The sequence below is a fragment of the Syngnathus typhle genome, linkage group LG6, assembly GCF_033458585.1.
Source record: "Syngnathus typhle isolate RoL2023-S1 ecotype Sweden linkage group LG6, RoL_Styp_1.0, whole genome shotgun sequence".
Classification (NCBI taxonomy): domain Eukaryota; kingdom Metazoa; phylum Chordata; class Actinopteri; order Syngnathiformes; family Syngnathidae; genus Syngnathus; species Syngnathus typhle.
The window spans coordinates 4946645-4971239 of record NC_083743.1 but is presented as its reverse complement, the minus strand read 5'-3'; the positions used below and the strand labels follow the sequence as shown (position 1 = coordinate 4971239).

The 24595-nt window shown below is 45.8% G+C and overlaps 6 protein-coding genes across 9 annotated transcripts; 4 read left to right on the top strand and 2 right to left on the bottom strand.

Annotated features, from left to right (window-relative positions):
* Positions 1–133: 133 nt before the first annotated feature.
* On the top strand, positions 134–2686 carry ilkap (integrin-linked kinase-associated serine/threonine phosphatase). Of its 3 annotated transcripts, none has more exons than XM_061281533.1 (10): positions 134–420; positions 729–872; positions 962–1079; positions 1180–1286; positions 1383–1476; positions 1588–1675; positions 1794–1939; positions 2077–2196; positions 2266–2347; positions 2514–2686. In XM_061281533.1, exons 1-10 carry the CDS (start codon positions 381–383, stop codon positions 2634–2636), a joined length of 1062 nt encoding a protein of 353 aa, XP_061137517.1. In that variant the 5' UTR covers positions 134–380; the 3' UTR covers positions 2637–2686. The 3 variants fall into 3 exon arrangements, with proteins under 3 accessions (XP_061137517.1, XP_061137518.1, XP_061137519.1); XM_061281534.1 differs by having other exon boundaries at positions 404–420; positions 729–850; XM_061281535.1 differs by lacking the exon at positions 134–420 and having other exon boundaries at positions 727–859.
* A 439-nt stretch (positions 2687–3125) lies between these two features.
* zgc:162872 (BAR_ACAPs and ArfGap_ACAP domain-containing protein) lies at positions 3126–9361 on the top strand. The gene is made up of 22 exons (XM_061281490.1): positions 3126–3441; positions 3523–3580; positions 3894–4013; positions 4175–4228; positions 4302–4360; positions 4448–4631; positions 4696–4740; positions 5340–5435; positions 5518–5592; positions 5656–5759; positions 5925–5976; positions 6083–6183; positions 6299–6410; positions 6489–6673; positions 6770–6839; positions 7036–7124; positions 7196–7266; positions 7356–7519; positions 7691–7800; positions 7869–7979; positions 8256–8317; positions 8385–9361. Exons 1-22 carry the CDS (start codon positions 3389–3391, stop codon positions 8498–8500), a joined length of 2091 nt encoding a protein of 696 aa, XP_061137474.1. The 5' UTR covers positions 3126–3388; the 3' UTR covers positions 8501–9361.
* Positions 9362–9434: 73 nt separating this feature from the next.
* wdr74 (WD repeat domain 74) lies at positions 9435–11118 on the bottom strand. Its single transcript, XM_061281524.1, has 2 exons — positions 10398–11118; positions 9435–10288 (listed from the first exon to the last, which is right to left on the bottom strand). The coding sequence occupies exons 1-2, from the start codon at positions 11007–11009 to the stop codon at positions 9551–9553; spliced, it is 1350 nt and encodes a 449-aa protein (XP_061137508.1). The 5' UTR covers positions 11010–11118; the 3' UTR covers positions 9435–9550.
* A 251-nt stretch (positions 11119–11369) lies between these two features.
* On the top strand, positions 11370–16724 carry LOC133155864 (protein IWS1 homolog). 2 transcript variants are annotated; one of them, XM_061281476.1, is made up of 16 exons: positions 11370–11589; positions 11884–11966; positions 12130–13009; positions 13074–13130; positions 13277–13484; positions 13708–13765; positions 13873–13976; positions 14103–14253; positions 14344–14426; positions 14591–14720; positions 14800–14917; positions 14986–15097; positions 15395–15451; positions 15858–15914; positions 16074–16185; positions 16271–16724. In XM_061281476.1, the coding sequence occupies exons 1-16, from the start codon at positions 11547–11549 to the stop codon at positions 16394–16396; spliced, it is 2379 nt and encodes a 792-aa protein (XP_061137460.1). In that variant the 5' UTR covers positions 11370–11546; the 3' UTR covers positions 16397–16724. The 2 variants fall into 2 exon arrangements, with proteins under 2 accessions (XP_061137460.1, XP_061137461.1); XM_061281477.1 differs by lacking the exon at positions 15395–15451.
* Positions 16725–16813: 89 nt separating this feature from the next.
* ostn (osteocrin) lies at positions 16814–18826 on the bottom strand. Its single transcript, XM_061281551.1, has 5 exons — positions 18658–18826; positions 17655–17744; positions 17317–17513; positions 17057–17166; positions 16814–16986 (listed from the first exon to the last, which is right to left on the bottom strand). The coding sequence occupies exons 1-4, from the start codon at positions 18796–18798 to the stop codon at positions 17082–17084; spliced, it is 513 nt and encodes a 170-aa protein (XP_061137535.1). The 5' UTR covers positions 18799–18826; the 3' UTR covers positions 16814–16986; positions 17057–17081.
* Positions 18827–21814: 2988 nt separating this feature from the next.
* Positions 21815–23393, top strand: gmnc (geminin coiled-coil domain containing). Its single transcript, XM_061281539.1, has 4 exons — positions 21815–21932; positions 22061–22143; positions 22257–22373; positions 22697–23393. The coding sequence occupies exons 1-4, from the start codon at positions 21848–21850 to the stop codon at positions 23333–23335; spliced, it is 924 nt and encodes a 307-aa protein (XP_061137523.1). The 5' UTR covers positions 21815–21847; the 3' UTR covers positions 23336–23393.
* Positions 23394–24595: the final 1202 nt, after the last annotated feature.

Sequence of the window (24595 nt, the reverse complement as noted above, 5' to 3'; positions counted from 1 at the left end):
TAATACTATAAATAAATTATTATTCATATTATACTGCGGCAAAAGCAATAACTCTGTTTTTATTCATTATCGATAGTTGCGGTGCTACTTGCAGTTAACTGCAAAACCGTTAGAGGGCAGTTGTCACTCTAGCTCTCCCAACATTTTAAGATGAAGACGAAGAAGACGCCACCTTCAGTTACTTGCAGTGTGCCTTTAGTTGCTAGCTTTAATTTATGAAAAATTTACCATATAGCGTCAAGAATTTTTTTAACCTAGTAAGGGAATTTAATCTTATAATCATATCACTTTTTAGTAAACCATACTCGCTATTGCGAGTACGACCTTCGCCTGTTCAGACTGACAGAGGAGCTAAAAAGCTAAGATAGCTCCGGAGAAGAATGGATCTATTCGACGATCTACCAGAGCCCACTCAGACCGGTGAGTGACGGCGGTTTCTCGGGTAAACGGATAAGACCACCCCGGCAGTAGCCCTGGTCTAATGACAAATGATGAGGTGGTCGTCACCTCATAAAATGCTCGTTATAGGTTACCACTTAAATTACTGTTTGCCAATTATTTCTATTACTGTTAATAATAATAATATTAATAACTTCAAGGTGCCTTTTGTTTGATTTTACAATGTTATCTTAGTTTGCTCCTATACGTTTGAAAAATGTAAAATGACAAAATTTCCAGATTTTTTGAGACTTCAACATTTTAACCACGTTTTTTTTGTGTGTTGTCAGGACCTGGCTCGGCCGCCGTTGCAGTCTCGCCTAGATCCAAAACCATCAACGAGGAGAAGAGCACCAAACGAAAACGACAGGATGAAGAATGTGATGTGCCGTCTAAAGCAGAAGAGGAGGAGGTCAAGAAAGTTTGTAGAGAAGGTTTTTGCTGTTGCCACCATGTTTGATAATGCATGGCATCCATGACGCAGCTTGATTGACTCGGTTTGTGTGTGTGCGTGCATGTTCAGGTCTCCCAATGCTGCGAGGCTTCGTGGCCGCGAGGCGCGGCGAGCGTGAAGAAATGCAGGATGCTCACGTTCTACTTCCCGACATGAGCACCTGTTTATCGCCGCTGCCAGCGCAAATGTAACAAAGACTTTCGTTATTTACGCACATAAACATCGATATGAATTTTTTTTTCTCTCCTGATGTTAATATTTGTGGATATTGTCTGATGTTTCCGAAGTTCTGGGGCGTCTTACTTTGCCGTTTTTGATGGCCATGGTGGCACTCGGGCGTCACGATTTGCAGCCGAACATCTTCACCACATTTTGGCAAAAAACTTTCCCCGAGGTGAGCGGTAAATATAGCGTCTTTGTGAAGTATGGATGCGGGAACAAAATGCAGGAAAATGCAGAATACATAAATATGTTTGCGTGTCTTTTTAAGTTGAGAGTGAGAACCTGGACAAGCTGATTAAAAAATGCCTGGTGGACACTTTCCGTCAGACGGACGAGGACTTTCTGAAAAAAGCATCCAGCCAGTAAGACTGATTAGCTGCTGTTTTGGGAGTTAATTTTTAAAAAAACAAACCTTCAGTGTTTTGTATATGTTTCACAAAAATCTGATCTCTTATTTTGGACCTCCCCCCCAGAAAACCGGCGTGGAAAGATGGTTCCACGGCAACCTGCATGCTAGTGCTGGATGACGTGGTCTACGTGGCCAACCTGGGAGACAGCAAGGTAATTTCAAGTGTGTCAAATAAATCCTCAAATGGCTTTTGATAAAGCTGAGACTTAAGATGAATATCAGGGATATCGAAGAAAAGCTTTCCGAGTTTCTAATGTAGCATCTTGGCAGGCGGTGATGTGTCGGATGGAGGAGGAGGAGGGAGAAGCCCCTGAGGGGCGGCAGAGGCGGCCGACCACGCTGGCGCTCAGTCGAGAACACAACCCCATTATATACGAGGAGAGGATGAGGATCCAGAGAGCCGGAGGAACCGTCAGGTACCGCCATCAATGTACCTTTGGAATGTAACATCCCAAGTCGGAATTACTAATGAAGATTTTACTTAACAATGTTCTCTCTTTTTGTTTTTTACGGCCGTGGGTATTTTTTGGACTTATGGTGTTGTTTGTTGCAGAGAGGGGCGTGTGCTTGGCGTCCTGGAGGTGTCGCGCTCCATCGGAGACGGTCAGTACAAGCGATGCGGCGTCATTTCCACCCCAGATCTCAGGAGGTGTCAGCTGACGGCCAATGACAGGCAAGAACAGGGACACACACACACACACACACATGAAGAAGCAGATAATGACTACTTTGGCCTCCTCAGGTTCATCATCCTGGCCTGTGACGGCTTGTTCAAAGTGTTTTCCGCTGATGAAGCTGTCCGATTTGTCCTTGATGTCCTTCAGGTATTTTTTGACATCTTGAGACTTTTTGTGAGTGATGATAGATGAGCACCAATTTTTTTTTGTTGCTTAGTCATGAGCCTAAAATGGCAACTTGAAAGAAAACTGGCGGGGCTTTTGTGGTTCTACACATGACAGATGTCACACATGTAGCTTTGTGTGGTTTTAGGACAGTAAGTTGACAGACAAGGAGGAGCAATATGAAGCGGCCTGCCAACTGCTGGCCAGCGAGGCGGTGCGACGGGGCTGCGCTGATAATGTCACCGTCATTTTGGTTTCTATTGATTTCTGATGCATCCATTGACTTTGTTTTTCAATAAAATACTTGACTTGTTCTGTCAATGTTTATTGTCGTGTGTCTTACTCACATATAATACAAATGAGCACTTAAGCAATGAAGAATTTGTGGAGCAAAAATCCATCAGTCTGGGTTGCCAATATCCTTACCGCAAAATTCCTTCCAACTTTAGTTTATTAAAGTAATTGTTGCGATCTTTCACTATTAGTTGGTTTGTGTGTATTGCCACCCGCGCATCCTGATGACGTCATTAACCTGAGCAATATGGCGGCGTTGCTATGGCAACTATTGGCGCTTCCGGCCGGTGTTTTTAGCGACCCAAACAGCATACGGACCCAGAGTGGCTAAAGATGTAAAATTTACATTACTCTCCTTTATTTTCAGTAAAAACATTTAACATTTACCTGCCCCGGTTTTTGAAATTAAAGGACGCGGTCCCGCTCCCGTTCGCTAGATGTCTCTGCATGCCGATTATAACCCGGATGTGGGCTGGCAGCGCGGTGCGGTCAGCGTTAGCATCACTTTTGGATGGATGGGATGTTGACAGCTGTTTTATCGCCAACACAAGTTTAGCTACATGCAACACAAATAATTTTAAAAAAACAGTAAATCTCGTCTTTGTCGTTAGCCTGTATGTTGGACGGATTTGTTTTGACTATGAGCAGTCTTGGTGAGTGTTAAGTATCCGGCTAGATTAGTGTGAGGACAGTGCATTCGGCAACGGTCAAGTTTCCAAGGCCCTCAACATGGACGCGTTGCTGGACTTCTCTGAGTGCGTCTCGGATTCTCCTGCCTTCAGGTGAGCAGCTTTCGCCCGATGAGTTGCCATCGCCGACGAGCATGGACTGATGCCTCATTTCTCGTGTGTTGTGTTGTTCAGGCTGAACCTGGATCAGTTTGAGGAGGATGTATTTCTTCTACAGACACAACTAGACAAGGTGGGACACTGACTCTACCCTGAATAAGCCAGAATCCGCACCAACGGTTAAGAATGGTCTATAGATGCCTCAAAATGGCAACAAATCACTTCTTTTGTCACTTCCAAAAAAAATTCCTTGGCACCGATACTTTTGTTTAAATGTATCCTCAACTCATTGAGACATTGTGCCTTAGCACCAAGATGCCACAAGATGGCAGCAAACATGTATGCCCAAATGAAACGTCTCAATTCACTATAATGTAGGCTTCACTGGATTTAATATTTTAAATCAATGCGCCATTGCTATATTGGTATGTCGTGCCCCCAATCAGGTCATGAGGTTGTGCGGCAAGATGGTGGAGGCAGGACAAGCGTACAACACAGCCAATCAGATGTTCCTCGCCGGCCTGTCCGAGCTTTTCACACGACACAAGGAGGACGGTGTTATATCGGTGAGGATCAGTTGGAAACCTTTGTTTTTATGTTTGATTGCATTTTATGTTTTAAATGAATTTGTGTGTGGTATGGGTTGATTTTTCAACCGGCCACGAGAGGGCGCCTGTGAACCGCAAGTGGCACTTTAGAATGATTGCATCTTTTTTTCATGTCTTAGAACTGCCTGAGCCAATTCAAGGAAGGCCTGCAGGAGCTGCTCACTTTCCACGCTGTGAGAGCGCACACACGCAGACACACAAACGCCGACACCCGCAAGTCATGCTTTTATGTGTGTGCGTTTTCAGATGTTGCTTGATCAGAGCCAGCGAGCCATCAGTCATCAGCTCAGCAGCTTGTGCAAGCAGTAAGTACACACGACAAATCCTAAGCACCGATTGTGGTTTTTTTATGGTCTCTCAAACATAATCAATTGATTATTTTTGTTTTTAAGATTCCTGCCTCAGCTGGCGGAAACGCGCGAAGAGTTTGTGCGTATCGGTGACGATCTGGACACGGCGGCTCTGAAGAACGCTCAGGTGTCTCGACACAAGACTGCGGAGGCCGAAAGAGCGAGTCACCTGCTCATCGCCACACGAAAATGCTATCAGCACTTCGCCCTGGATTATTGTCTGCAGGTAATGGTGAAAACACACACAAGACATGGACATAAATATATTTTTTAATTTTTTTGTCGTGCAGCTCAACACGTTCAAGACTCAGCAGAAGGTGGACGTTTTGAACTCGGTGAGCCATTTATTACTTAGTATTGATATTGGGACGCAGTTCCTACTCTCACGAATTAAAGGAGAAGTTAAGTCAAAAATTGTCTTTGCAGTATTATGTTCTATGTGGAGACAAACGCATACATGAGTACCGTATTTTCCGCCCTATAAGGCGCACCTAAAAACCTAAAATTTTCTCAAAAACCAACAGTGCGCCTTATAGCCCGGTGCGCCTTATATATGGACCAAATTCCTAAATTTAAACTGCCCCAAAGCATTGTGTCATGAAAGTGGCCCGCTGAAGACTATGAATCATGACTCAAAAAGACTATGGATCATTATTTTATGATTATAAAGTAGTTTGTTTCCGTCTGAAGTTGAAATAAAAAAGATAAAATGGAGAATGATTTGATTTGGATTAAAAATCTGACATGATGCATTAATGGTGCGCCTTATAGTCCGGTGCGCCTTATATAAGGATAAAGTTTTAAAATGGGCCATTCATTGAAGGTGCGCCTTATAGTCCGGTGCGCCTTATAGGCCGGAAAATACGGTAGTTCCTACAAAAATTATTATTGTCATTAGTGGCAAAGTATGACTAAGGTGTGCTATTGTGTTTAGGTGTTCTCCTTGGTCAACGCTCAGCTGACGTACTTCCATCAAGGCTTTGACCTGCTCAGAGACCTTGAGCCCGCCATGAAGGTCATGGCCACGCAGGTCGGATGCAAACACACAATCGCTCACGACACAAAATTGAATTGCGAATTGAACGTTTGAATTCTTTTGACTCTGTCTTCAGTTGTGTGAGCGGTCAGACGAGTGCGCGAGTAAAAGGAAAGAGCTGGAGCACAATCACCTGCTGGTTCAGCAACGAGTAAGTTGCCTACAAACATCTCTGGCAGTGGAAAAATCGCAAATCGTGTGTGTTTGTGTGTAGGATGCCTCCGGAGAGACGCTATTCCGATTGTGTGTTGGGAATGATGACATCATTCAAGGTTACCTCTTCAAACGATCCAGAAGGAAGTCGAAAACGTGGAAGAGGTCACATATCTCCTTGTGTTGATGATCTACTCATTTCTGTCCTAGTGGGGAGAAAAAAGCGACCATAGCTTTAAGGGGCACAAACGCAGACAATCCCAAAAGATTCCACAAGAGGGAGCCAAAAGCGCAAACATGTTTGAATTATTATTTTTTTTTCTTGTGCAGATGCTGGTTCTCCATCAGGGACAACCAACTCATCTACAGGAAGTCACACAAAGTAAACCATTCTTATCCATCCATTGATCATGAAGTTATATAATATGTATGCCGTTCATTTTTATGACAGGAAGTGTTGACAACTAATTTTCCCATTGGCCCTTCAGGACGCGTCTATGCTTCTTTTTGAGGACCTGCGATTATGCGCCATCAAGTCTTTGGACGACCAGGACCGACGATTTTGCTTTCAGCTGATGTCTGTTCACAAGTGAGTCAAAAATCGATCACAACTAAAGACGAGACAAATGTTTATTGGGTGTCTCCCTAATTACACAGTATGCTGTCGTGAACCCATATTTGCACCCATAATTATGTCCCATCAGGTGCTGTGCACTTCAGGCTGACTCTGAGCACGTGAGGCTGGCGTGGATGGGAGCGTTACAAGGCAGCATCGATCAGGCGTACCGAGAGCGAGGCCAAGCCGCTCCCGCACAGGCACGCTCCTCGTTCACTCTGCTACCTCATCACGGCAATTGTACAAATAAGAAGAATATTCTTAAAAGTCTCCTGTAGCCTCAGGAGCCCCACCCGTCGAGCGGCGGCGACAACGCTGCGGCCAATCAGAAGACGGCGGTGCTGGCCGCGGCTCTGCAGGGTGCCGGCAATCGCCATTGCTGCGACTGCGGCGAGGAGGAACCGCGATGGGCGGCCGTCAACTTGGGCATCACCGTGTGCATTCAGTGCTCCGGCATTCACCGGTATACACTCACACACATAGTCAAGTACCACGTATACCCAAAAAAAAAAAAAAATTGAGACATTCTTTTTTTTTTTGTGTGTGTTGGTGCGTGCAGGAGTCTTGGTGTCCACGTCTCCAAGGTGCGCTCGCTCACGCTGGACTCATGGGAAGCGGAGCAACTCAAGGTTAAAAAAAAAATCACCCATAAATGATGCCAACATTCATTAGCTCCTTTCACATTTTATCGTTTGCATGTTTTTTAAGGGGTAAGTTGCAATTTGGAGTTGTGTGAATTCTGTCGTCATGCTCAGCAGCACTGACCATGTGAAAGGGGTTCACCATTCCGTACCATAACAAGACTTCCCTGTCTTTGTGTCATAGCTACTGTGCGTCCTGGGAAACGACGCCATTAACAACATCTACGAGGCGCGGTGTCACGACAGAATCAAACCCACTACGGAGAGCCCGCAGTAAACACCCGCACGCCTGTCAATCAATCTGCGTTCAATACCCGATGAGTGACCGCTCGTCTCTTTGTCAGTGCTGAGAAGGAGGCTTGGATACGAGACAAGTATGTGGAGAAGGCTTTTGTGAGGCGGAAGGATGGCGCAAGTAAGGTTCAGTAGGGAAAAAAACAAAGTGGATTATTTCAAGACTTGTTTCTTCCCATCATTAATGTGATCTAAATCCTTTTGTGTAAGTGCTTCATGACGACGTCGAGGCTTCGCCACTGTCGCATCTCTACCGGGCCGCCGTGGCTGGAGACCTGGTCGCCTTGGTGGCGGCGCTGGCCCAGGGGGCGCCGGTAAACGGGAGTTTAGGACAGGAGGAAGGACGCACCGCTCTCATCGGGGCCGCGCAAGGGGTGAGTGCACAGCAGGAAGTCATCTTCATTTAATAATAGTTGTTGTTTTTTTAAAATCAATTTGGAAGACATTATTATGAGAGGTTTTTTTTTTTAAGTCAAAGAAGGAATAATACAAAAAGTGTTGATTTATTCCTGCACCATTTTGAGTCATGTCACATTTCTTTGCAGGGGTCACTGTTGGCGTCCGAGTTCCTGCTGCAGAACGGCGCCAACGTTAACCACAGAGACCGAAGAGGGCAAGGAGCTCTCCACGCAGCAGCCACCGCCGGACACACCGGGTCACTACACGCACACACGGGCGTCTACATAAACAAACAGACTGTGACGTTCCCATTGGTTGCCACAGGCAGGTGTGTCTGCTGCTGAAGCGAGGAGCCAACCAGTATGCTGTGGACGAGAGCGGACGCGACCCACTGGCCATCGCCGTGGAGACGGCGCACGCGGACATTGTCACGCTGTGAGTTAGTGTGGTTGGCTAATGCTAATCTGTGCTAACACTGTAGGTTTGCTTACTTAACTTTGGGGGTGCTTCTTTGCATTCTGGGGACTGAACTCTGCCCAAATGGATCATTAAAAATATTCCATCTATTAAGAAGATCTATGTGGGGGCGGGATTATTTAAATCAGCCCAGTTGTGATGTCATAGTGAAGGCGAAGGTTAGATGACTCACTTAATTTGACACTTGATAGGTGGACATTAAAAAGTCATCTTGGCTTATTCTTCTTTCTTCAGGCTACGCATGGCCCGAATGAACGAGGAAATGCGAGATTCCGAAGGAGCGTTCGGAGCTACGGGTAAGGCAGTGAAATTCAAAAATTTCGTTTTGCTATTCGCTCAGCGGCGTCCATGCGCTTCTTCCAGGAGACGACCAAACGTTTCAGGACATTTTCCGAGACTTCAGCAACATGGCGTCGCACGATCCGGAGAAGCTGGCCAGACGAACGTTCAGCCGCGATGGAAATGATGGGAACCCGTGAGTGTCTCACCTGCTTGGTCCAATTGTCGTTCTCAGTCTTAATTGTCACCTGACTCGGGCACAGAATCATGTTGACAAAACTTATCAGAGGTTACAGTGCTGCAAATGGTCTGATAAATGTAAAACATTTATTTTAATATTTATAAATGATATTAATGATAGTATAACATTTAAATACTGTTCATTACTTAAATTGTAATATTATAAATCTTATAATGTATCAATTAAACTACCTAGATATAAATGTGATTTTTATATTAGAATACCTTAAAAAATAGATATTACGTCCATTCAATTGGTTAATCCTATAATTAACCAATTATTTAATTAAAACAATATTGTTTTAATAAATAAATTAACCAAAATTACCTACTATTATTAATTTAACTAAATACATTTCCTCAAACATTTGTGTTTATCTATTGGTCATTTACGGGAACATATTGTAATTGTGAAGTCGTCAACATTAGCCATTCTTGTTACCTTTCCGGCACTCAAACAGCAAGAAATGAGAACTTAACATAACTTGTTAGCCTCACAGCAAAGCTCACGCATGATGTGACATTTTTAACGTTTACTAGGTCACAAAGGGAACTTTTGCCTCATTTAAAACACGTGATCACTTTGGAGGTCACATATGTTTACCTCGCAGTTACGTTGCCTTTTTTTAACATTTAAAAAATGTTTTACAGTGAACGTCTCACAAGCCTGCTCATGTTTGTTTTATCTTGATGAAGAATTACAAATGAGTTGCTGCTAAAAGAAAGAAAAGAAACATTTCAATGTCCACTAGGACATATTTCACTTTTGACTGTTACTAATGTAATGTTGTGTATTAAACACAATTTAAACCCACAAAAAAGTATTGCCTCCTTACATATATGAATTGTATTTCCCTGTTAATATTCATTACAAAGCATCTCCAGGCACTTGAATAAAATGGACAAAAAGGCCATTTTAATGAAGGTTAAAAAAAATGATAACAGATGCAAATCCTCCAGGGAACACTCCCACGACATCATTTATCTTCAAATGTCTCTTAACACGCCTCTCAGGCTTGAGCTTTCTTTCTTTTCCTCCTCCTCTTCTTCGGCTGTTCCGCTTCCTCTGGTGTTTCCTTCTCAGGATTCTCTCCTTCCTCCTCAAAAGTTGCACTCTTGGAATTCTCATCCTCTAGTGCTTTCCTCTTGGACTTGTCACCTTCCTCCTCTGGTGTTTCCTTCTCAGGATTCTCTCTTTCCTCTTCAGAAGTTGCACTCTTGGAATCCTCATCCTCTAATGCTTTCCTCTTGGAGTTGTCACCTTCCTCCTCGGATGTTTTCCTCGTGAGATTCTCCTCTTGCTCCCTCACTTGCACCATAGCATCCCATACTTCGTCCACATCGTTGTCCTCGTCCTTAACCTCCTGCCCGGCGTCCCCGGCGTCGTCCAAATCCTCCAAGTTTCGGCTGGCGAGCAGGAGGCAGTTGAGGCGGGATTTTAGGTAAACCTTGTGCTGCACCCGCCGGTCCTCCAGGCTGTGGATCCGCAAAAAGCGGTCCAGGCCGCAAGATGCCACCAGGGGTTGCGAGGCGTGGCACTGCAGACCCCGCACACTCCCGCAGAGACCCTTGAAGCATCCCCGCACCAGGCCTTTTCGTAAGTCCAGCACAGCGATCTGACCGTGCGTGTTCCCGACCACCACCGAACCTCCGGTGGCAGGAAGAGACAATGACGTCAGTGGATACTCCCCGTAGGTGACCTCCAGGACCGGACGACGTTGGGGTGTGGAGGGGTCGTACACGTGGACCTGGTGAGACAAATATGAATAGTGATCGACAATTTGCATTGCAAAGCTGATGAGTTCTTTTCACAGCAAGGCACTTTCTTTGGTACTTCTCACAGTCTTTGGGACTCACCTGGTGGTATCCCGTGCAGGTGACCACCTTGTCGGATCCTGGTATGAAGGCCATGTCTTTGACCCAGTGCGGCTGCTGTAGATTCAGCCAGTCGTTCCGCAGGTTCTTAGCGGTGAAAACGGGCTTGTCGGGCTTCTCGAGGTCCCACACTTTGAGACAATTGTCCTTCCCGCCGGTTGCCACCTTGTGCGGGTGCTCTGTGTTCTGTCTCATCCGGGCCACGTCGCTCCCCACGCGGATCTCCGTGGTGGGCTCGGAGCTTTCGTCTCTCCATACTTTGAGCACGCCACTGTCCACGCATGTCACCAGGGTTGAGCCGCCGTCCAAAACCGCCATCCCGACGAAGGAGCCCTCGGCGGGATCAGCGCAGGTACGGAAGTTGGTAAATTCCCCCTTTTCCACGCTGAATGTCTTGATGGTTCCGTCTACGGCGCCGACCAGGAGCTCGCTCTCGGCCGCGTCGGCCCAGCACAGTGTCCGGACCTCGTGCTGGCGGCTCAGCTGTGAGCTGTTGCAGAAGTTGAAGGCTTGTCTACGGGACACACTGACGCCCTTCAGAATGCCCGTTTCCGAGCCCAGCCACACGGTGCATGGCCGACTGCTTTCACCCATCTCGCGAGTTCGACAACGGCGTTCAAGTGGCCGGTTTCGACGCTTTGACACCCGTGATCCAAACACGCGTTTTGTCGCAGGGTCCCGAGTCGCATGTCAATTGCGTCATGAATTTGTTTCCGTTTTCCTTGCTGCTTTACCGCCACCTACTGGAGGGAGAGAATGCAGAAAAACAAGAGTAGTCATTTGTAAAATAAAATAAAAATGATATTAGGATCACTATGGTTATAGATTTAAAGGTACTACTTGTCGTGATATTGATTGAATTCATACGTGTATTTTTTAAAAACTAAATATTAAGTCTGGTTGTTATGTTACGTCACTAATAGTCGCCGATGATCTCTGCGCATGCGTATATGGCCGGGCCGCACCATTTTGGCTCGCCTTCCTCCTACTACAGGCGGACATTGAGTTGGTATCCAACAGTCTCTATTTCTTCACGTTTTGTTTGACCGCCTCAATCTAAACAAAGTGTAGTTAATAAAAGAGTGGTCGTGCTTTCCTTTCGTCTAAACTTAACGCCGTCTTCGTCTGGAAATGGACGGAGAAGAGGACGAATTCATGTCTGGCAGCCACTCCGGTAAATACTTTGTCTTTGCTACATAACAAGCACACGCAGTTCTTTCATTTTGCTAAAAACTCTTTCATTCTCGTACACAGTGTTATCTTATTTGTTAACTTCTAGAGTTACCAAAAACGTCTACTCCTCAAAGAGTGTTTTGTTTACCAACCATCTTCAGACCTTGTTGAACTCGTCAACTTTTCTGACGAATATTGGCGAAAATCGAATCTGTCAGTAGCGACCTTTAGCGATGCAAGCATTATTTAGCATGATTAACAGCGTGAATCTTTTAAAAAATGTTTTTCTCCACAGATGACGGAGGCGGAACTCCTGTTCAGGATGAACACCAGGCATCGGATGGCGAAGACATGAGCAGCAACAAACATCATTCTGAGGTCAGACATATTTATTATTTTATTGTCCTTCGACATGGCTGTAGGTTTGCACAACATTTAATTTCAAAGCGGCGACTGGTTACTCAACTCTGCAAGTAGCCAACCATATTGTGGTTAGCGGTTATTGAAACCTTGTATTGATGGGACATGATTTCATCTTCAGGACGAGGGGAGTAACAACGAGGAGGCGTCTTACACCAAACATCAAAATGACAGCGACTCCGACAATGACGTCCGACGAGGTGGTGACAGCGACTCCGAAGCGGAAGCGCCTGGTCGCCATGGTGACAACGACCAGCGAAGCGATTCTGAGGCAGAGGCTCCCCTTCGCCGTCATGACCCAGGAAGTGACTCTGAGGCCGAGGCCCCTGTTCACCACAAAGACCAGGGGAGCGATTCCGAGGCTGAGCCTCCACGTCGCCCCGCCGACCAGGGTAGCGACTCCGAAGCAGAGGCTCCGGTTCGCCGCGACGATCGGATGAGCGACTCCGAGGCCGAGGCTCCGAGTCGCCGCGACAACCAGGGGAGTGATTCGGAGCCGGAACGCCCAAAGCCCGCTGACAGCGACGATGACTCTGTGGGAAAACGCAGAATGAGCGTGTCGGAGGACGAGGCGCCGGTCAAACGGGCCGCTTCAGACAATGAGGAGAGGGAGGCTTCGTCCCCCGTGACGCGCAGGGGGAGCAGCTCAGACATGGAGGAGGACAGAGCTAAAGCAGCAGCAGCAGCAGCGGCGGTGGAGAGTGACTCTGACAACGAGCACACCAAAGCAAAATCCGCTGCCGACAGTGACTCTGACACAGAGACGCCGCCCAAACGCAAGACAGCGGCGGCACTGAACTCTGGTGATGAGTCCGATGCACGCCAGGAAGAGGCCGAAGAGAGTGGGGGAGGCAAATGGAAGGCCGTCATGCGGTCGGACAGTGAGAACGAGGAGGACGGTGGCGGCGAGGAGAAGAAGAAAGCCGCCGATGTCGTGGGAAGTGACGGAGAAGCGCAAGAGAAGCAGAAAGGCTCGGACAACAGTGATGATGAGCAGCCAGGTAATAAACTCAAAACACTGATGACCTCAATTAATCAGTTAATCAATTGTGGTTTGTGTTACAGTGAAGAGGAAGAAGGCCATCGTGTCAGACAGTGAGGATGATGAGATGGAAAAACCAGGTGAGACAGTGATGTTACTTTTTAAATTCATTCGTCCTGTGAAATAGTTAGTTTAAATAATTTTTTAAAAAATTACATAGTAAGACATACATTTTTTTCTGTTTCTGCAAATGGGCCACAAAGTTTCTATCTTGTCATATCCTCAGCTGTCAAGAGGAGTCGCGCGGTTTCCGACGACAACTCCGACAGCGACGGCGAGTCGGGCGGAATCGACAAGAGCATGGCCGCCAAGCTCCGGGAGCTGGGCTCCGACAGTGGCAGCGACGACGACGACCGCAACAAGGCGGCGGGGGAAAACAAAGATGAGAAGGCGCTCTTCGGGAGCGACAGCGACGACGACGACAACCAGGAGGAGTGAGTGCACCATCTTGTAGCTTTTGTTTTTATGAGCTGAATTTAAATATGTAAGACTTTAAGTCCACCCCCGAAAATGTCAATCATATTCAACCCAGCAGACAGGATTTTTGTTTGTACAATACGGTACGTTGTTAGCCATATATTTTTTTCACCTTCAGTTCAGGCCAGGGGGGGGCTTCAAGTGATTTTATATCTGATCTGTGTTCTTTTTGACTTAAAGAAAAATGATCGCAGACATCTTTGGAGAGTCAGGCGATGAGGAGGAGGAAGAGTTCACGGTGAGTACTACACGTGCAGCACATAGGGGGCGCTACATCTACACCCGCTTGTGTGTGTGTGTGCCAGATGCTACATGCTAATGTTACATGTGTATTTGTATACGCAGGGCTTCAACCAGGAGGACCTGGAGGATAAGAAGGAGGCCAAGGAGAAGCTGCAGAAGATGGAGGACTCTGATTCTGATGAGGGAATCCGTCACAGAGGCCAAGAGTAGGCGTTGACATGCGCGCACATTTTTCTATTTTCTTTTGTATAGATCTTTCAGTGGAAATTTTCTGGGCATTGAAAGAGAAATTTTATTGTTTTTAACTTTTGCCTTTGCCTGTGTCTACTCAGTATCAGCTTCATGTCCGACTTTGACATCATGCTGGCTCGCAAGAAGGCCATGGGCGGCAAGCGGCGGCGGCACAGAGACGGCGGAACGTTTATCAGCGACGCTGACGACGTGGTCAGCGCCATGATCGTCAAGATGAACGAGGCCGCGGAGGTCTGACCGGCAAACTTGCACGAAAGAAAAAAAAAAAAACTTTAGCCGCTTATTCATCGTCCTAAATTCATTTTGTTTTTCTTCTTCCAGGAGGACAGAACGTTGAACAGTGCGAAAAAGCCGGCGCTCAAGAAGCTCACTCTGCTGCCTCAAGTGGTCATGCATCTAAAAAAGTAAAAAAAAAAAAAAAATTCGTATTTATGCCCGTAGAATGAAACTTTTTGTGCAAATGAAACTCTCAATTCACTCGGTTGCACCAAGATGCCACATAAAAAAATGAAAACAAATGAAGATATCAAAGATTCAAAGCCAAGGTCCCCTTTGTTCGCTTGCTCAGGCAGGATCTGAAAGACACGTTCATCGACAGCGGCGTCATGACGGCCATCAAAGAGTGGATCAGCCCGCTCCCAGACAAGTCATTGCCGGCACTCCGGATCCGAGAGGAGCTGCTCAAGATCCTCCAGGAAGTGAGTACAAACCAAGCCGGTGTGTTCTAACAAAGGTTCAAACGGACAATCAACACCCGCTTTGAACTTTTGCCTTCAGCTGCCCAGCGTCAGTCAGGAGACGTTGAAGCACAGCGGCATCGGCCGCGCCGTCATGTTCCTCTACAAGCACCCCAAAGAGTCCAGATCCAACAAAGACCTGGCCCTCAAGCTCATCAGTAAGACCCACTTCCTCACACAAGCCGCTTCTTCCTCTTGTCGCCAAACTCACTTCCTGTCGTCACAGACGAGTGGTCGCGGCCCATTTTCGGCCTGACGTCCAATTACAAGGGAATGACGAGAGAGGAGCGGCAGCAGCGTGACCTCGACCAACAGATGCCTCAGCGCAGACGACTCAGGTAGACCCCAAAGAACCGCTTCCTTCCTCGGCCGCACATCCTGCCTTCACGTTTCCTCTTTCACCTGTAATACGAGTTGGCGTCCTCACTAGTCGTCATCATCACCACGTTCTACTCTCCAGTAAGGCTGGGCAATCTGGCCTTAGAATATAAAGTCAGATCTTCCTTACAACTAAACCTGAATCGATTAAAAAAAAAAAAAAAAATTGGCAAATTTGCCCAGCCCTATTTTCCATTGTCTGTCTGCTCTTCGCTCTTTCGTCCTTTTCCTACCTTCCTCTTCTTCGTCCTCCTCAGTCATCCACAGAGAGTGGAGAGAGCCGAGGAACCGGACGTCTTCTCTCCACCAAGCAGGTTCTCTCATCTCGCATGTTACATGTTCCAAACATGTGACTACTTGCTGGACTTGCTTGGTGTTTTTCCTTCGCTTGGGGTTGGGCGGGCCCGACAAGGGAATTTACAATCCCCCAAATTGGAAGAATTGAATGAGTTTGTTAGAATAGAGGTCATGCCGAACTAACTGTTTGGTACATTTAGTGTGTTGTTTGTTTTCCAACACGCGTGTGCACTGAGGTTATTACCATTAACAAAAGCTAAAACTATTTTTTACTTATTATTTTCTTTACTGGTTATTGTTTGACGTCACACCGGCTGTTTTGCAGTGGACAGTAACCCGCATGAGACTTGGGCCGAACAGACCCGGTCGGTCGCGTCCACGCCCAAGCTGACCTCTTCTTCCATTTTTTTTTTGTCTCTGCAGTTCTGCGGGACAAACTCCCCGTCGAGACCTGGAGAAACAGCTGACGGGAGAGGAGAAGTAAGCTTAATGGAGACCATTTTATAATAAATTTGGTTTGGTCACGCAACTTCCTGTTTTGTATGAATGAGAACCGATAAAGATGCACATTTTTATTCAAATATTTCAAGTAACAACAATCAAAGAACACAACCTAACATATTGCGCACGTGTCCACAGAGCGCTCCGACCGGGCGACCCGGGTTTCTGCGCCAGGGCTCGAGTGCCGATGCCCTCCAACAAAGACTACGTCGTCCGACCCAAATGGAACGTCGAGATGGAATCCAGCAGAGTAAGTCACCGTGTGTTGCAATTTGAAAACTATACAGGAATGTTGAGAAAGTAAATGAGTTAACGTTGCCATTTTTTCTCCCCAGGGTTCTGCGAAGAAGGGCATGTCTCGGGTGGACAAGCAGATGCGGCGCTTTGCGGACATCCGCCGCCTGACAAAGACAGGACATGCCGTTAAAATCAGCGTGGAAGGAAATCGCATGCCACTCTGATTTTAACTTCTCTAGGAATTATTTTCTTCTCTCAGTTGATTTTTGTTCTGTTTAGCTCTACACAAGAATTCTTACTCTTTTAATTCCCGTCTATTCAGAGCGTCGACTTGGTAAGACGTTCTCAGTTGTCGCCATGATAAGGTGAAATGTCAAGTTGTCAATAGGAAGAGGCTTAAATTAAACAAAGTCACCGGTGATGTCACATCCTCACCGTTGCTGCCTCCTGAAATCATGCTGATGTCCAACGTCTAAGTGTAGAGCTTTTCTGTGCACTGTTCTGTTGTGGGTCCAGGATATTTTTTATTAAAAAAAAAAAAGTTAAAATCAACTAGCCTCTTACTCTCTTAAAGTGCTTAAATGTCATCGTTGTCACTATAAAGAAATAACACTCAACAAACCCAGTTTTCTTTACAATCTTTAATCTATACTATTTTTCTCTTTACTAAAACATACAAAAGGAGGTGTTTTAAAGAGGAGCAATATATTTCGACACATATCCAAAGATCTATTTAAAGTATTAAAAAAAGTCTTGACTTCCCGATGCGTCGATTGACCGGTTCCGAGTGTTCCAGCTCCTGATTGGCTGAGGCCTGTGAAGGGGCGGAGCATACTGAGTATTAATAGTTAAATAAGTGCGTGGCAATGACGTGCAGTACGTACCTTAATTCTCCATAGATGGGTTCACTCATCCTCTTCTATTTGGCAAGTGTCTCATCCCGAGCCTGTCCATGGGAGGGAGGCTGAGGCGTCGCCGTGGCAACTCAATCACTCTGACAGCCACACAAATGACACTTCAGGTACTGCACAACACATCCCAAGAAATAAATAAATACCTATCAAGAATAAAATAAGATTACAAAGTTTAAAAAAAAAAGTGTTTTATTTCACCAGATCCTAATTTCATTTCCATGTGTTCTGACCTCTGCCTGTTTGCCGCATGTTTGGCGTTGACGGCGCCAATGGACAGCCGATCCAGCGTGTTCCCGAGGAAACTCATCTTCCTCTTGGACTCCGTGACATCATTCTCCGCCTTGGCTCGACCATCTGGCTGGAGCGTTTTGGTCACCTCCGGGTGGACTAATGCGGTGGGCCCGGACCTCGTCGAAGCATCTTCATGCTGCAAACGCCAACACAGGTATGTGAGATCAGGTACACCACATAGACAGAAGTATTGGGACACCTCGAATCGCTTCTTCAACAGAAGAGATAAATATTTAAAAACATATCATGATGTCGAAAAAAGAAAACAGGAATTGACCTGTTGCGGTGGCCTCAGCTCGTGGGCGTCGCCTTCAGGCATGTTGATGGACAGCAGACAGATGAAGAGCAGAGCGCCGCACAAGTGCATCTGCGACACACAAACGCATCACACCTCCCACCTGAGCATGTTAGCCTACAAAGACATTTGTACCGCGCGCTAACACCTGGAGTGGAATCCACACATGCACACACACACGGACGGACCACTTTTAGCTCTGCTGACGGGGATGCGTATTGTCCAGCAACATCGGGCTAATTTTAGCATTTTCCATCTCTGCGAATAAACGCCTTTTGACCGTCCAAAAACAAGCTCCCCCGAGGCGCACGCTCATGTACGCTATTGCGCACACGCATGCCGGCAACGTCAAACACATTCTCGATAATGCACACTGTAGGTTGACGTTCACACACACACACTCCTGATGCATGTCCCATTCATGACACACATGCAGGAAATTCTTCCATTCACAAAAATACCTCACCTTCAACATTTTAAACTTTTCTTTGACATTGAGTTTATTTAAAGAGCAGCCATGATTGATAAATAAATGAAGACTTATGTCTGAGTAATAAAAGTATTTCTTGTATTTAAAATTCTCTTACATGACATGATTTTACCTTTAAATGTTGTTTTTGGAATTATTTCAACCACATTGAGTTACCTTATGTATGAAATGTGGTGTATAAATTAATCTGCCTTGCCTTTCCTTCAGTATAGATTAAAATACCACCAACGTGCAAACATGACATCATGCAAAAATACAAAAAAAAAGTTTACTTGAAAAAAAAAAAAGTGTGGTATCAGATCAGAATATTTTATTTTATGATCTGCAGCAGGCATTTATTAAGCATTCCAAATTTTTATATTATCAATAATATTGCAATTATTCCAACAAGTGTGAAAATAAAACTTTTTTTTTTTTTCTCTACATGCAGACACCTGCATGTGCACACACACACACACAAACACACTCAAACACACGCACACACACACGCGTTACCTTCAACAAGTCCTCTTGTCTCTTGCCGTGCGCTGACTTGATGTCAGGTTTTATAGCAGCTGTCCGTGTGTCTTTCCAATGTGCAGCCTCCCACGTGACATCACTTCCTGTACCCCTTTTCCACTGGGTAAATGTGTTCATGTTAGTGGGGGTGCCTGGCAACCTCCATCTCCTCATCTCGCTCGCCCTCATTGAGAAAACACACCTGCGCTAATAATAGCGGCTAACGCGTTAATAATGACGGAAATAACTTGACCGCTAATTGCTGACGACCTTCTCGGGTCGCGCTGATGTCATCCAACGCTGCCCACGCCCTCTGCACCCCACTTTTCCGACCGTGGTGCATTCCTGAAAATGTAGTCGCGAAAAAAAAAAACGTGATCGTCTTTCCAGTAACTCTAATTTCTCGTTGAAACGTAGACTGAAAGCTCACGGACTTTTGGGGATCTTAAATCACAGGACTTTGATTCGATTATGTTTCGGTCATTGTGGACTTAATTTTAACACAATACGCTTGCAGGCCGGAATGATCCAAATCTCAACTCGCACCTTGCCGGCCACGAAACATTTTGTTCTAGCTCAACAAAAAGGTGTTCACAATGCTCACTTCTGGCACGCGCCGGCGGGGACCTCGACCGAGCCGCCAATCGGAAGACTCGCAGGTTGATGATGTCACCTGGCGCGCGGGTAGGCATGCCGCCGGACGACACCCGAGCCCTCCGAGCTTTCGGGAGGCGTTGGTAACCTGTCATTAAGCCGCCGCTCCCGCTGGACATAATCCTCATGAAATAATGTTTGTGGATGAATGTAACAAGACCACAATAATTTGCAGGAATGAAGGCGGAGCTACCAGCCACTCTTGAGAAAAGAACGTCGAAACTCGGTTTGGAAGTAAAATGCATTCATGGGGATTAGTCTTCAATCATAGAATTACAAGTCTCGAGCATTTAGAAGAAAGGAAAGTTTAAAGGAGAGGCGTGTATTATTTATCCTCTGCGAAGAACAACTAGGCCAAAATAATATAATAGAGTGCAAAAGTCCAAAGTCAAGATTTCCACAGAGGTCCATGGTCACTTTTTGATTTAGCTCTTGGAGTCACTTAAACACCTTGCCGGTTTAATTTGACACTCGATAGGTGGGCGACCACTCCGGGCACTCCATTGTATTTATGTACAACACAGCAGAAGTCAATTTTTCCTCTTGAAAGCAGCTGTCTGGACTCCCGCCATGCCATCCACCGGAGGTGCGTCGACGATGTCCCGCTCTCGCTTTCTCGTGGTGCTTTAATTGGCCTCCGGCTCTCAGCAGGCCGCCATTATTGAGTAGTGGAAAAAGGGGCTCTTAGCTTAGCTGAGATTAGCGACAACAAGCTCGCGGCGGACGCACGCATGAAAACAAAGTTGGTGTGTGCGGCATTTTCACATTTTTAGCGTGATTTAAGCGGGGAGTGGGGGGGGGGGGGTCCATTTCTGCAGTGACCTCCTGTGCAAAAGTCAAATGCTCCAGATTGTCGTCTTTTCCTCAGGGGACATCTCACACACTCGAGATTAACCTGGACTTTTCTTCAAGTAACAACAAAGACGAGCGACTGTGACGACGACCAGCCACCATCCTTATGCCGGCAGCCAGGCAGCCGTTGATGTTGTCCAACAAATCCCGTCGGCCGTCCCCCCGTCATTAGGTTCCCAGCGGGGACGTTGAACGGGAGGCGGGCTGGGTGGGATTGAGCATCTGTGCTCACAACTAGACTTAGACCACCAGGTAGACCACCTGTGGTCCCACAAGTCACTTTTTGGGGATTTTGACGATTCAAGTTTTAAGTCTGAATGAGACATGGTGTCTTTTTACTGATGTTCAGTGTTTGCACTGAATTATGGCTGAAAGGTTCATCCTTAATTTCAAAATTTTGCAGAATCTCTTGCATTCATGTTGGATGGAACCAAAGTTGAACTTCAACGAGTGGATGAGGGCCCACCTGGCTGCCCGTCCAGGTTTCGCCAAAGGCTAACAGCTGGTCGCCAGCCTATCAAATGGGTAATCCGCCATCCCGCCGCCGGCAAGTACGGCAACCCGGGGGCTAATTGGAAAACGAGCGGCTCGGCGTGTCGTCGTGGCAACAAGCCCGACATCAAAGTTCTAAGTGACACCCTCCCGGTGCGCATATGAGCACCCGCAGTTGTTGCTGAATTTGATTGGCACATATGGTGAACACAAGGTTATTGTGCCATTCCATAATAATATGTATGAAACACCTGATGGTCACTCTGTGGTCTTCTCCACGTGACAAAGCGGGCAAAAGTAGGAAACATGATTCTTCATTTGTTTTCATTCGTACCTTGTGTCCTTTGCTCTATGTCCTTGCGTAGTTGTTTACACAAATTTTTATTTTGATTCAAACCAGTATTTTTATGAAGTAAGTTTGTTCTTTGGTGGATTTGACTTATAATTCACATATTTATGTCATTTATTAATGCGATCGTATTTTATTTATCTCTCAAAATCTTATCACAAATGTGCTGACATCACCACATCTCATCCTCAGGTGGTTTCCTACCTGCACGGTGTAATGACGTCACAACCGTTCGTGAATGTGATTGGGTGAGCTGTGATTACTTTTGTGTGTGTGCATGTATTTTAAGTAGGGTGTGTGTGTGACTTATTAGGAGCAGAGAGGTCAGAGGATCTTCATCTTCAGAAGCAGCAGCATGTGTTCTCTTCATCTTTTTTTCTGAAATTATATCCACATTTGATTTTTTTTTTTTTACTTTCTCTGACTTCTCGTTTGGCGACGCGCGTGCACGTGGGGAACATCCGCCGTTGCGCGTGGCTGCGGTGAGTTCACGTAAGTTGGTGACTTTCACGCTTCATGCTATGTATGCAATGTATTTATGGAGCCGACAAAAAATAACCCTATCAGTAAATTGCAAGGATAGAGGTATGTAATAATTAATTTGAAATAATTATTTAAAAGACTACTTAAGCAAGCGAGGGTATTTATTTTATATAATTTGCTTTACTTTCAAATCAGAATATGTCAATTGTATTTTAATATTTTTGTATTTGATTCATTTTTAATAAAACAATGTTTATCTAATTTTTTTTTTTTAGCATGTATTTTATATTTTTATTTCAGCATATTTTTGATTCCCCCTTCAGAGGGATCTTTAAGACGTCATCTATTTCTGTTTCTATGGAAACCCTAACCAACACGTGGTCCCTGATCGATCAGTGCAACGTCACCAATGTTGGAGACAAGCATTCCTCGTGTCCGTGGGGTCAGTCAAAATATTTCGTTTTAAAAATATTTTTAGATTTTCTTTTCATTATTATTGTGATCAGTGATGCGACCATGTTTATTTAGGCATAAACTGATATTAAAAGTTAATGCGCGTGCACGTGTCAGAGGAGCGTGTGTTTAACAGGTCTCCCCCTGCTGGTGGACAGTGGTCAGAGCAGCTCTCGCCTCACCTCCAAAGGAACAAACAGGTACAATGCCACTTTACATATCTTTTCTCAGATCAAAATGTGCTTGTTTGAATACAGAAATGAAAAGGTTGCTCATCGTCCTTTGTATGCGTGTATGGAATGGTCGCGGTCAGCTTGAGGACACGCTTTTGCAGCGAGAAGAGGAACTGAGTCGCCTCCAGGAGGAAAACCACAAACTGCGACAATTTCTCGACTCTTCATTCGTCAGGAATCTTGAAGACAAAGCCGGAGTGAGACAATCGTTGCACTTTTTTAATAATGTCGACAAATAATAGATTGCTCATCAGTCAGTTAAATAAACAAGCAAACTGGCCAAAATGTAGACAACCATACATTCACACTTTCAGCATCTCACAAAAGTCTGCACACCCCTGACATGGGTGTGAGAACAAAAACGCCAAATTGAGTCACATGACACTCGGGAGGCAAACCAGCTAACTCGATCCAAATATGGATATTTTTATATCGGGCTGTGCTTACTTTTATTGTTTCGTATAGTATTTGTATTTTAGTCTCCATTCATGCTAAGCAGACTAAAATAAATGTTGTGCAGAAGTTGAGTGGCGACAAGACCTGGAATCAAAACAGGAAGCGGCCATTCAGCGGTGGGTCTTTCCAAAACTCCGTTCGGCGCCACCTACAGGTCAGCAAACGCATCTGCCGGAACCTCAGCACTGAGTTCAATTCCACTGAGTCCAGTTCCGCGGAATCCAGTTCCTCCTCTTCCGAGCTGGACCTTTGGGTTCTGAGGACTCTTGGTCTGAAGGACCCGGACACCATCGACACATCCTCTATGCCGACTGTGTATCAGGAGAACTTCTCACCGGAACAGTCAGACTGCAGCTATGGGAGCACAGAAAGTCCGCAAAGTCATCCTGCCTTCATGGCATCCACTCCAGACCACAGAAGTCCACCTCCAGGACAACCAGTCTCCAAGGTGACTCACTTTGGCCAGACTCCTTTTAACAGTCCGGTCCTGAACTGTTCTTGGTCGCCCCAGAGTCCGTCGCAAGTTGGTCGGGGTGAAGGTGGACATCCGGACTTGGCTTTTGCGATGTCCCTGAGCCCTGCCAGTAGCGTAAAGACCCTTAGCTATCCTCAAGGACAGGCTTTTGTCAGGAGGGACCCGCAAGGACGCTACAACTTCACTTGGTTGCCCACACACACCTCCAGAAACATGGACAGGACTTGAGGACAAAGACACGTTGAAGTACATTGAAATCAAAATTGTATCACCACTGACCACATTCAAGGTCTTCATTAAATGTTTTTTGTCTCTTTAAGGCTACCGTAACTAAGCGTCTCAGTGTTGCAAACAATGACAACTCATTTATTGCATTTGGATTTAAATGGAAGAATTACTCGGCGTCAAAGCGCATTAGCTGTCCTTTAGCTCCCTTACAAGCTCGGGCAGCGCGCCGCCTCCTGGTGTTCCACAACAGTTGGTGGTCAGTGACTCCCCGGAGACCCCCGCCTCCCCAGCCCTCCTTCCACATGTAACAGTGGAGGGGATTCATCTCCCTGGGGTGGTCCCCGAAAGACCGAGCCGTCCCCTGAGATGCGTCGGGGAGGCTTTGCGGAAGCGGGGTGTCCGAGCAATCTATGGGTAATAACACGGTGGGCCGCAGATGTCAGCCAGATTGGTCGCATCTGAGCGGATCGCGGGAATGTGAAGGAGGGTGTGGTGGGGATCACACAGAGATCACGCAGCGGCCCTCTCCGCTGACGGGTCATTAAGGAGGATGGACATGAAACTCAATCTGTCCTCGGATGAGCCTTCTCGAGCGAGTTGACAGCTTGAACACTCAACGGGTGTTACACTTTGACGCCCACTGGCCATCTTACTAAATAACCCTACGTTAATTCTCTGAGGAGCTGCATTAACCTCAAATCAAGTGTTTTAAATGAGCCACTGTTCCCTATTTGTGATGTCATACCGTCTGCCACTAACCATTCCAACAATGCATTTTTGCTAACTTCTTGTTTTTATTTTTTTTGTAATTTATTTAGCACACACAAAATAACACAAATGTCATGTGAAGAATTTTTTTTTTTTTTAAAGAAATGCGCAAAGAAGACTAGAAACACTGATGGGCTTATCAGGTGTCTCCCTCAGATTTCAAGTTAAAATTAAATAAAGTTTTATAAAAAAAATATATAATTAGCCTACCTGTTTACGACAGCGACCAGCACGCAAGTTCAACACTACTATAAGAAAAAAACTGTTAGCATCAACTGGCTAAAGATGCAAACTGGGTAAATAAGCACCCCAAAACTAGCTAATTTACAGGCTAGTTAAAAGCACATTTGAAGCTATACCAAAATATTTCCACCAAAGAACTGAGTAAAATATAAACTAGACTAAAGAACAATGTCAAACACACATTCAGGAAGAATATAATGAAATGTATTTAAATGGGTGAGGCAGAGTTGAGTGGTTTGGATCAGATAT

What these genes read in the sequence shown, in the direction of transcription:
- ilkap (XM_061281533.1), top strand. Translation starts at nt 381, where the DNA reads ATGGATCTATTCGACGATCTACCAGAGCCCACTCAGACCG. An exon ending in ACCAGAGCCCACTCAGACCG is followed by an intron (nt 421 to 728) that starts GTGAGTGACGGC and finishes GTGTGTTGTCAG; the next exon opens with GACCTGGCTCGGCCGCCGTT. An exon ending in CAGCTGACGGCCAATGACAG is followed by an intron (nt 2,197 to 2,265) that starts GCAAGAACAGGG and finishes TGGCCTCCTCAG; the next exon opens with GTTCATCATCCTGGCCTGTG.
- zgc:162872 (XM_061281490.1), top strand. Translation starts at nt 3,389, where the DNA reads ATGGACGCGTTGCTGGACTTCTCTGAGTGCGTCTCGGATTCTCCTGCC. An exon ending in CAGCTGATGTCTGTTCACAA is followed by an intron (nt 6,184 to 6,298) that starts GTGAGTCAAAAA and finishes ATGTCCCATCAG; the next exon opens with GTGCTGTGCACTTCAGGCTG. An exon ending in GCCACCGCCGGACACACCGG is followed by an intron (nt 7,801 to 7,868) that starts GTCACTACACGC and finishes TGGTTGCCACAG; the next exon opens with GCAGGTGTGTCTGCTGCTGA.
- wdr74 (XM_061281524.1), bottom strand. Translation starts at nt 11,009, where the DNA reads ATGGGTGAAAGCAGTCGGCCATGCACCGTGTGGCTGGGCTCGGAAACG. An exon ending in CCTGCACGGGATACCACCAG is followed by an intron (nt 10,289 to 10,397) that starts GTGAGTCCCAAA and finishes TTGTCTCACCAG; the next exon opens with GTCCACGTGTACGACCCCTC.
- LOC133155864 (XM_061281476.1), top strand. Translation starts at nt 11,547, where the DNA reads ATGGACGGAGAAGAGGACGAATTCATGTCTGGCAGCCACTCCG. An exon ending in TGCTCAAGATCCTCCAGGAA is followed by an intron (nt 14,721 to 14,799) that starts GTGAGTACAAAC and finishes TTTTGCCTTCAG; the next exon opens with CTGCCCAGCGTCAGTCAGGA. An exon ending in CAGCTGACGGGAGAGGAGAA is followed by an intron (nt 15,915 to 16,073) that starts GTAAGCTTAATG and finishes ACGTGTCCACAG; the next exon opens with AGCGCTCCGACCGGGCGACC.
- ostn (XM_061281551.1), bottom strand. Translation starts at nt 18,798, where the DNA reads ATGAACACATTTACCCAGTGGAAAAGGGGTACAGGAAGTGATGTCACG. An exon ending in GACAAGAGGACTTGTTGAAG is followed by an intron (nt 17,745 to 18,657) that starts GTAACGCGTGTG and finishes TGTGTGTCGCAG; the next exon opens with ATGCACTTGTGCGGCGCTCT. An exon ending in CATGCGGCAAACAGGCAGAG is followed by an intron (nt 17,167 to 17,316) that starts GTCAGAACACAT and finishes TGTGGCTGTCAG; the next exon opens with AGTGATTGAGTTGCCACGGC.
- gmnc (XM_061281539.1), top strand. Translation starts at nt 21,848, where the DNA reads ATGGAAACCCTAACCAACACGTGGTCCCTGATCGATCAGTGCAACGTC. An exon ending in GCATTCCTCGTGTCCGTGGG is followed by an intron (nt 21,933 to 22,060) that starts GTCAGTCAAAAT and finishes TGCACGTGTCAG; the next exon opens with AGGAGCGTGTGTTTAACAGG. An exon ending in ATCTTGAAGACAAAGCCGGA is followed by an intron (nt 22,374 to 22,696) that starts GTGAGACAATCG and finishes AATGTTGTGCAG; the next exon opens with AAGTTGAGTGGCGACAAGAC.